At 47.5% G+C, this 10,486-nt stretch overlaps 2 protein-coding genes across 2 annotated transcripts; both read right to left on the bottom strand.

Moving 5' to 3' along the window:
* Positions 1–2,941: 2,941 nt before the first annotated feature.
* On the bottom strand, positions 2,942–3,872 carry LOC125531294 (dehydrin DHN3). The gene is made up of 2 exons (XM_048695707.2): positions 3,601–3,872; positions 2,942–3,491 (listed from the first exon to the last, which is right to left on the bottom strand). The coding sequence occupies exons 1-2, from the start codon at positions 3,784–3,786 to the stop codon at positions 3,219–3,221; spliced, it is 459 nt and encodes a 152-aa protein (XP_048551664.1). The 5' UTR covers positions 3,787–3,872; the 3' UTR covers positions 2,942–3,218.
* A 2,726-nt stretch (positions 3,873–6,598) lies between these two features.
* On the bottom strand, positions 6,599–7,572 carry LOC147966330 (dehydrin DHN3). Its single transcript, XM_087528815.1, has 2 exons — positions 7,263–7,572; positions 6,599–7,148 (listed from the first exon to the last, which is right to left on the bottom strand). Exons 1-2 carry the CDS (start codon positions 7,458–7,460, stop codon positions 6,858–6,860), a joined length of 489 nt encoding a protein of 162 aa, XP_087384941.1. The 5' UTR covers positions 7,461–7,572; the 3' UTR covers positions 6,599–6,857.
* Positions 7,573–10,486: the final 2,914 nt, after the last annotated feature.

Below are 10,486 nucleotides of genomic sequence, written 5' to 3'. Positions count from 1 at the left end.
ATCTTTATATTTTGGTATTGTCACTAGATTTGTGAAAGATATGATGTACAAACTACAAAATTGTTTTGCTAATAGACTTTCATTAGACTAACAATCTGCCTAGAATTGGGTTAGCTCCATTGGCAACTACTCTCTCAATGTAACTCTAAAAATTGTGGTTCACATTCATCAAAACCTATGAAAAGTGTAATCCTCTAGTTTTTTTTATTGGATAGAAATTGTTTTTGAAGAAATTTCTTAGTCAGTAGAGTTTGCCAAACTTGAGTTTCCCAAGTCACTTACACAAAAAGCTATGATTCATGGTTGTCAAATCCATAATTTCCAACCACAACAACCTTGAGGCATAACAAGCGATCGGGTAATTAACCAATATTTTTTGTTACATTTAAACCAAAGCATCGAAGATCCGTGGTGCTCCATTTTTTATAACCCCCTTTTGAGCTTCTAGGGAAGACACCATGCACAAAGGTATGCTAATCACAGAAGCCCGTATAAGAACAACTATGTTCATATAGAATGAATATTTCCTTTCCACCCAGTGGCTTGGCGAAACCACCTCACCTTGACCCTGAGCAATGAGGATATTATCTTTGTAAGTATTTTGTAACTTAAATTCAGGAGACAAAATAGGCCTAAACTTCTGAAAAAATGTGGCATCCTAAACTTTAGGTACGATTGCACTCTTAATGATTAAACCACACGTGAGTGAAGTATCAAAATAATACCTCCAAATCTCGTTTTTTTTCCTCTCGGAATTCTAGATCAACTTTTTGTAAGCAAACCATCTACACTTGCAGGTTCACAGTAGTTCATATCAAACAAAACATGTTTTATCTCCTCCAATATAATTTGGGAGGTTAAAGAAGGACACGATTTTTTGTACGCTGTATGCTCATTATTATTTTCAAACATTTTCCGGTTGTTTTGCTAGGCGAGGAGGGAACTTCGAGAGACTAAACAGCTGCCCAAAGGTATCTTTTTTGTTTTCCCCAAACAGAACCAAGCTTCGAATACTTTCCCTCGAACTGAGCCGCACCACCCAAAGTCCAAGAGATGGACTGACAGATCCGCCGGGCTCGAAATCTCCAAGATGCCTAGGATCAGTACGTCACGCGACGACGTGGGTTGGGACGTTGTACTGTACTTGACGTTTCATGTTGCTGCGAGCATGCATGCATGGCGTACTTCAAATGCGATGTGGAGCACTGGCCAGCTCCGGAGTACAAAGCGATTGACCGACATATCACGGTGCTTAGTGGTGAGCTTGCCCTGTTGCCCGGTTGCGCACCGGCTCGAACACGGCTAGCTAGGATTTATGTCACGCTCGACGGGGGTTGGGACGATGGCTCTCAGTCTCAGCACAGTCGCGTACTGTACTATCGTACCCACGAGGCTGCGCGGGCCAGCCGCGCCGACGCCGGCAGGACACACACCCAGCCGGATCGTACGTATGCAGGGGCTCTCAACTTCGAACTTTCGGTGGCTGTCGCGTGGCGCCTTTCTTACTGACACGACGACGGTGGCAAATTTTCGCCCGACAACGGCCGCGTCAAACCGTCCACGGCAACGCACGTCAGGCTGACCATCCGTTGATCCCGGCACGTTGCCGTTGCAGAAACGGTTTGACGCCAAGCTTTGCCACCGCCGTCGTGTCAGTAAGGCGCCACGCGACACCCACCGAAAGTTGAGAAGAGACCCTGAAAACCCTGAAAACGAACTGGCTGGGCGTCGCATGTGATGTGCTGTGTGTGTCGTCGGCGTCGGGGCTGGCTGGCCCGCGCAACGTCGTGGGTAGGCTAGGATACTACTAGGCGACTGTGCTGAGAGCCATCGTCCCAGCCTCTCTGTCGCCGCGTGACATAAATCCTAGCTAGCTACTGTAGGCATGTTCGAGCCGGTGCCCAACTGGGCAACAGGGAAATCTCCCCGGTTGCCAGTCCATCTTTTGGACTCTGGAGCTGGCCAGTACGATCCTAGGCATGTTCAAGACTTCGAGCCCGGTGCCTTGATTTATTTTATTCAAAAGTTTTGACCTATTTCATCCCGATTCCATTGAGCCTTCTCTGAATAACCCCCTCTATGCCGGAGAAAATAAAACTCAGAGATACTCTCTTCGTTTCTTTTTAGCCTGCATTTAAGATTTGATCAAAGTCAAACTTTGTAAATTTGATCAACTTTGTTAGAAAAATATCAACATCTACAATACTAAAGCTATATGGTATGAAAATTAATTTTATAATGCATCTAACAACATTGATTTCATATTGTGAATCTTGATATTTTCCATAAACTTAGTTGAAGTTGACAAATTTTGACTTTAACCAAATCTTATATGCAACCTAAAAAGAAACGGAAGAAGTACTATTCAAATGAAGACACGGGATCAAAGAAAAAGATTAAAAAGAAGACGGTGGGAAACACTAAATATTTCCATCGTAATGCTTGTCATAGAAAATAATAATTACATTGCTATGCCGAGGTTTGGAGGAGTGGAAGGGAAACCATAACTTGCTAAGAGCATCTATAGCCGGGCTGTTGCTCGGAGAAGTTAGAAAAATTCACGGCCTTATTCAAGGGAGTAGTTTGTTTTGCTCTAATTTTTTCTTTGTATTCTTGTTGTGTAAAATTGTCACTGTTTCTTAATTGGAATTGACGGGAAAGTAGATGTTTAACTATGGAATTTTTTTAATAAAAAATGACAACGAGAAGTAGTTTTTTGACCGTTTCTTTAACAGAAATAGACGAGGAAGCAGTTGTTTAAAAAAATCATTCAATTTTCATGCACATTGCTCAGAAAACCAAGATGATTATGTGTATGTTTGGTGCACCCTATTTTCTGAATGCTTCTAAAATTTCAAAACATTACCTAGAATGTTTCAAGTTCTCCTAAAACATTTTCAAATGCACTGTAATGCCACAAGGGAAAACTTAGAATCATAAGTAAAAGAGCAAAATATATTTTATTATACCATGATATGCATACAATACATACACAGTTCAACCAAAAGAAAATTCACACATCAAAGTACAGAGGAGGAAACGTCCCGGTACATACAAGAAACCCATATTTAAGTCCACAAAACTCGGAACTCAGACATTACAAGTGAGCTAAAACTCACATTATTCAGGAAGTTTTATTGTATCTCCATCTTATTATTCTGCAGAGGTGTCCCAGACCGGCACCTCAAACTTTCACAAGTAGAGGCCGTGGGCCGGGCTCAGTGCTGTCCGGGCAGCTTCTCCTTGATCTTGTCCATGATGCCCTTCTTCTCGCCGGTGCCGTCGGTGCCATGCGTCCCAGTGCCGGCCATTCCGGTGTGTCCCGGCTGGCCGTAGGTGCCGCCAGTGCCGGCCATCCCTGCCGTATGACCTTGCTGTCCGTAGGTGTTGTCAGTGGTCTGCTGCTGGTCGCCGTGGCCACCAGGGAGCTTCTCCTTGATCTTATCCTTGATGCCCTTCTTCCTCCTCCCGCCCATGCCATCATCCTCAGACTACCACGACGAACGAAGAAAAGTCAGTCATTGATGCTTCTTCATGCATAATCTTCACGCATGCAACTATGCAAAAGTAGTGTTAATTAGAAAGTATATGTACACGCACCGAGCTGGAGCTACTAGAGCTGCCGGAGCGCTGCAGGATCCCGCCGGCCTTGTGCTCCTCCCTCGAGGGCTGGAAATGCCCACCAGCGGCCGCGCCGGTGCCGACGCCATGTCCGGCAACCGGGTTACCGTACTCGTCGACGCGGTTAGTCGCCTGACCGTGCTGCTGATGTCCCTGGTACTCCATCTTGCACAGGTGCTGATCTTGATTATCTCAGAAATATGGTGTGTTGTCTTGCTCACTTGGCTGCAACTTGTGGTTGTGGAAGCAGGTGCAGCACCAGGCGCAATTTATAAGCGACTTTAACGATGGGATAGGATAGTCGGGGGCGCTACGTGTGCGGGCATGAGTGGGCTGGTCGGCGGGAGCCGGTGATTAGTGACTCGCCCATAAAGAGAAGCCAGACGTGTGGAGAAGTGCAGGCGTGTGCAGCTACTGGACGCGTCCGGATTGCCACGTCTCAGCTTGTTCTCGAGGTAGAAGCGACAACACACGGGGGATACAGTCCCTGAAACACGTTCTTTCCTCTAGCAAAAGTCTGCCATGTTTGCCTCCGAAAATAAAAGCTGGAAGTGTCGGCATGGAATAAAAAAGAAAGAAAATAGGCCAAACATATTTTCATTATTAAAGGATGGTACTAACGCGTCAGTTTTTTCAGAAATTAAATTAAATTTACATTGGATCAATCTATACAAGATCGGAGCAGCTAGATATTGGGTAACGACATGGACTATGACTACATGCCTCAAAATTCTTGCCAAAGCCGTGGCTGAATTTGTCGTTGTTGCATCACCATAGTCACAACGACAACGAACAACATTGAGAAATTGAACCACTGTAATACTAGTAATGACCTATAGAGGAACAAATCTCATTGAGTCGTCGCAATAGCAGACCGCCACGTACGACAGAGATTGGCAACTACACTAAGCATATCGGCGGGAGAGGGGGGGGGGGGGGGGGGGGTTAAGCTGTGTCACCCTGCCATCGTCATCGCAAAAGCTGGAAGTAAGAGGTTGTTGAAGTCACCAATGCACATGGAGCCCCATCGATTTAGGCACACATAACCCACTCGTTGTCCATGAAGAACAACAGGGATAACATCTCTCGGGCTCCTTAGCAATACCACACCAAGCACCACCAAGAAAGGAATGGATCCCCCTCCGCCTCACGACACTAGAGCGATGGCTGCAACAGAGGGGTGAGGAGATTGATTTTTTTTTTGCAGCTAGTGTTTTTCATTGGAGTGGTAATGGGTTAGGTATACATGGTCGAGTAATATCAAATTCATATTTACGCCTCATGGATGTTCATTGCCTGTCCACGAAAATATGCATGGATTGAAAATCATACCCCTGTTCAGTAAATATGGAAATGGGTCGGCCTGGTCTGGCTTTGGACCTGTCTTGCGCAACCCAGACATCGGTAGGGCGGTCTATTGGGTCGGTCCATTGGATGGCCCATTCGGGGCGACTTTGCTCGTATAAGTTAGTCATCTTTGTTCTGCAGGCTTTTGTGACATCGACAAATTAGCAAGAGTTCATCAGGTTTGGAGAAAGGAGATCATGGCACTGCTAGGGTATCTGAAGGGGCGTTGGAGCACTGCCGCTTCTGAGGCATAGGGTGGACAGTGGCGCACGTTGCATGGTGGAGGTGCAGTGAGACGAGCTTTTTGTTGAGTTGCATAGTGGATGAAATTATGGGGATGCACACTCTTAATTTAGGAATTACTGGACCGTTTGTTGTTCCTGAATGGAACCATCGCAATGCGATCGTATTCGACGGTGCCACACCGTCTTTGAAAAGCATAATTCATAGAAAAGAGGTTGTGTGTTGATCATGGAAGACGACGGACATTATCAAAGAATACATGGGTAGTTTCCTAGTAAGCTCTAACGGTTGGTAGTGACGCGAGGAGTTAGCGATAGATTTACTTAGACATGGAATGGGCGTGAAGTTGAGTGTATGTAAGAACTATGTAAACTCATTATGAAGGGCTCTTTACCCTTTTCTCTCCTTTAATATAAAGTACGCACATTTTTGTGTATTTAAGAAAACAACTTTATGTATGAATGAATTAAGTGGTGGGTGGACATGAAGCTTCTAATCCCGAGCTTATATGCATCCGTATGAACAGTAAAAAATCAAACAATTCTGTTCTTTTTTAATAGACACTGATAACTGTTTTTCATGCATGCAAACTTTTGTAATAAGACTACCCATAGTGGGAGTAACTTCAGTAGTAACATCGAGTCCAACTCAACAAATTTGCTTATGTGGCAATGAGTTAATGAGGAAAGAGGTAGTAGTAGTAACTTAGCTAGTTACTGTAACATCACATGTCCCAATGCAATATGAGTCTATAACATAATAAATGAAGCTTTGCATGTTACCACACTTATGTTACTACCCACTATAAAGATAGTAATATAGTCTAAGGATATGTGTATGTTACTATTGTATGTTACTCTTCATTGTGGCTAGTCTAAAATCACTTTCATGGAGGCCCGGGCAAAAATATATCAAATGCTCCAAAAGACTAGTTTTGGAGCATTGATTTTGTTTTTATTGCCCCGAGCTCCAAAAATATCATTCCATTATGAAATTTTGCATGTAGGTAAAACATTTATCAGTGTGTATAAAAAATCTCAGAATTTTTTTTAAAAAATTATTTATATTTTACTATTCATCGTTGTGCATGTGAGCTCGAGCATAGAAGAAAACTTTCGGCGGTGGGGATTTTTCTTTGGTCGCTATGTACTCTGTTTTCTTGATCTCCGACAGTGCCGTTCATTAACGATCCACAGCGCATGCGACATCCTCTGAGTTGGTAAATTCAAGATTTGTATGTGTAGTTTTGGTGTGCCTTATTTTTCGATACTTCCAAAATTTTCAAAAATTGCCTAGAATGCTCCAAACTTTCTTAAAACATTTTCCAATGCAATGTACAATATGTCTGACAAAATTTAGGAAAATGCAATAACACAGAAAGCTCATGTAAAAGGGCAAAATATATTGTATTATACCATGATATATATTCCCATACATACATACATACACGGTACAACCAAAAGAAAATTCACACATCGAAGTACAGAGTACAAAACGTCCCGGGTACATACAAGCAACCCAAATTCAAGTCCACCAAACTCAGAACTCAGATATTACGAGTGAGCTAGCTCACTTTATTATTCTGCAAAGGTACGGTCGCCAGACCGGCACCTCAAACTTTCACAAGCAGCGGCCGCGGGCCGGGCTCAGTGCTGTCCGGGCAGCTTCTCCTTGATCTTGTCCATGATGCCCTTCTTTTCGCCAGTGCCGTCGGTGGCGTGCGTCCCCGTGCCGGTCACTCCGGTGTGTCCCTGCTGCCCGTGGGTGCCGCCAGTGGCTGCTGTACCATGCGCCCCGGTGCCGGTCATTCCGGTGTGACCCTGCTGCCCGTAGGTGCCAGCGGTCTGCTGCTGGTCGCCGTGGCCACCCGGAAGCTTCTCCTTTATCTTATCCTTGATGCCCTTCTTCCTCCTCCCGCCCATGCCATCATCCTCAGACTATCACGACCAACGAGAAAATTCAGCCATTGATTCGTTTAATTTAAATGTAAACGGGAAAAATGCAAATTACAACTAGTGCTAGCAAGAAGCAAGAAGTATACGTATACGCACCGAGCTGGAGCTACTAGAGCTGCCGGACCGCTGCAGGATCCCTCCGGCCTTGTGCTCCTCTCTCGTGGGCTGGAAATGCCCACCAGCGGCCGCGCCGGTGCCCACGCCGCCGTGCGCCCCCATGCCGGTGCCGACGCCATGCCCGGCCACCGGGTTGCCGTACTCGTCGACGCGGTTAGTCGCCTGGCCGTGCTCCATCTTGCACAGGTGTTGATCTTGATTATCTCAGAAATCTGGTATGTTGTCTTCCTCACTTCCTCAGTTAGTCTGCAGCTCGTGGTTGTGGAAGCAGGTGCAGCACGAGGCGCCATTTATAAGCCGTTTGCGGCGAGGGGATAGGATCGTCGGAGGCGCTACGTGTGCAGGCATGAGTGGGCTGGCCGGCGGGAGCCGGTGACTGGTGACTAGCCCATAAAGAGAGACCGGACGTGTGCAGCTACTGGACGCGTCCGGGATGCCACGTCTCAGCTTGTTCTCGAGGTAGAAGTGATGACACACGGGGGATACAGTCCCTGAAACACGTTCTCTCCGCTTGCAAAAGTCCCTCTTGTTTGCTCCGGAAAATGAAAGCTGGAATTGTCGGCATGGAATGAAAACTAAACAAAATAGACCAAACCCATGTATATTTCATTATTATAAATGGTACTAATGCGTCAGTTTTTCTAAATTATATGTCACTTCTATAATTGATCGAAAATAGATTGAATACAACCAGATACAGAGTAAAAGCATCTAACCGATCCTCAAAGAGAACTTCTCTAACGGACACTTAGCCGAAGCCTACAGCCGGACTTGACATATCCGGCCCCTCAAACGTCCGCGGGCATTAACCGGGCACTTCTCAAAAAATGTAATCCATATACTGACACCTCAATTATCATATCTTAAATCCGTACAAACTCATGCAACTACGTCGACGCACATGCATCGTTCAGCTACTCCATCACACTACACTAAACATGGCATCAGACTACAAAAATTTGGCATGTTTGGCTATAGTGGAGTTCATCCACGGCTGCCCTTGTCCTTCTCGGCGCCTTTGCCGTCCTTCTCGCGGAAGTACCGGTCGAGCTGGATATGCTCATTGTCAGAGCTCTCCTCCCCGTTGTTGTCCTCCTTCTCCTCCTTCGGTGGCAATCCGGCCATGACACGGACCGCTCGATTTCTGCTCTCGGGCGAGGGCGCGCGTGTTCCTCCGCTGTCGTTTCTTCACAATGTGGGCACGGATGGCTTCCTCGCGGCCGCCCGCGCCGCCGCAACAGCCGCCTCCGCCGTCACCATTTTAGTCGTGATACGGGCCTCGACGGCCCTTATCTTCTCCTTCCCACGGCGGGCCGTCCGTTTTCGGTGGGACTCATACTCTGCCCGACCGATGATGAGGAAGGACAGGTGTTCTAGCCGGGACCGCGAGGATCTAGCACCAGAGGCCCCCGAGCGCCCGTTGAGACGACGCTATGGCGTCGCGGCGGACGGGTCCGTCCGTCGGCCGGGCGATGTCCTCCCGGGAGCGGCGGAGTGCAATGCAGACTGTCATTGCCTCCTTCAACCCACACGGGGTGACATCCTAATCGACATATCCAGACTGGCCGGAGTTCGATCCGCTGCCTGCCATGGCGGAGAAGGCCGAAAACCGCCAGAGGTGAGCTTGAGTGGCAGAGGGGAGTGATGGGGAGTGGAGTGAAGTGGCTAGGGTTTGCTCCGGTGAGAAGGTGGGGGAGAATATATGTGGGGTCGGGTGGGCCAGCTTGGGTCGGGTCCACGTGGCGGGCGTGCCCAGGGCGTCCCCGTATCCGCCCCATATTTGGGATAGATATAGGGGTTGCCGGTCAGCCCGAGCGTTTGAGGCCCGTTTGAGGCGTCCGTCTGTGTCGAAAAAACGTGACCGGTCAGTGACCGGGCAGCTTGCCCGGGTGTATGAGGCGGGTTTGAGAGGTTCGACTGTTGTCTTGGTGAGCTCACGGCAGATGCCATGGGATGGCTAAAGAGAGGAACATGCACGAGGGCACCGGTGGGCTCGAGAGACGAGGTTGGCACGAGCACGCGAGGAACACGAGACGTACCCAGGTTCGGGGCTCTCCGAAGAGATAGTACCCCTAGTCTTGCCAAGTGTGGTTTATACGAGGTGGATACAAACTTTCTCCTAGAGCTGTTCCGGGGAGGAAGGAAGACCGGCCAGTTCGTGCGCTGCTCCTCTGTGTGTGTGTGCGCTAAAGATTGATCGACCGGCCCCTTGCATGGAGGGGCACGGGGGGGGGGGGTCTTATAGGCCGCCCTCCGAGGTTACAATGGTAATGCTACATGGGCGCGGGCCCTGGTGTAAGCATCTAGGAGCCTACAGTGGGGGCCGTTGGGTCTACCAGGTCCGCCAGGTGCGAGAGTCACCGGGTCCATCGGGTGAGGGCCGTACCGGGGCCGCCGGGCACGGGTACGACCGGCTGCCGGGTACTATGGCACGCCTTGCCAGGCGTCATGGGATGGTCAGCGCCGCCCGCTACAGGGCCGTGCCTCTAGGACACCGCCGCCCCTGGCGGGGACGTGGGAGCGCTGTTGCCACGCCCGCCGAGGCCGACGTAATGGAGGGGATTCTGTAGCCATACTTGCTTGTCACCGGGTTGACTTCTCATGGACGGCTGGCATACGCTAGTTCACTCATTATTACTCCACGAGTATTCATGTTCCATACAACCATATCTCATTGAAATATATTGCAAACACACCTGCAACAAAATGCGTGGTATCGTCTAGTTTATACAACAACTACAACATATTAACTAGAGAGTTAGTGTTTACTATCATGGACATCATATAGCTTCACATGCCATGTATAATAACAATAATATATTCATGTACTTATTCAAATTTTGTTTGGTGATCCATGTGTAACCAGCCCCTACCCATGAATATTTGGGTTTCTTTTTTATGATGGCATTGAATTTTTGAGTTACTCATGAATTTTACTTATGGATGAAAAATCATACCAATACTCAATCCATGGGAGTTGGTATCCACGAATCCAAACCCATGGGTTAAATTGCCATGAAACGTATTTGAGCCGAGACTAAAATAGACATCTATGGTGGTTTCTCTACCTAATGTGTTTAAAGGTCACAAATTGACGCACCCTTTTTGTGGCGGGCCTTCGACCTGTTTCAGATAGGGCCCTTTCCAATAGCGTGGCGTATAGGAAAGGTTACCATTCTGTGACATGCCTTTACTTTACTCTG

Source organism: Triticum urartu, chromosome 6A (assembly GCF_056163025.1).
Source record: "Triticum urartu cultivar PI428250 chromosome 6A, HENAU_Tu73, whole genome shotgun sequence".
Classification (NCBI taxonomy): Eukaryota; Viridiplantae; Streptophyta; class Magnoliopsida; order Poales; family Poaceae; genus Triticum; species Triticum urartu.
Note: the sequence above shows the minus strand (reverse complement) of the source record. Positions and strands in the feature narration are given on the sequence as shown.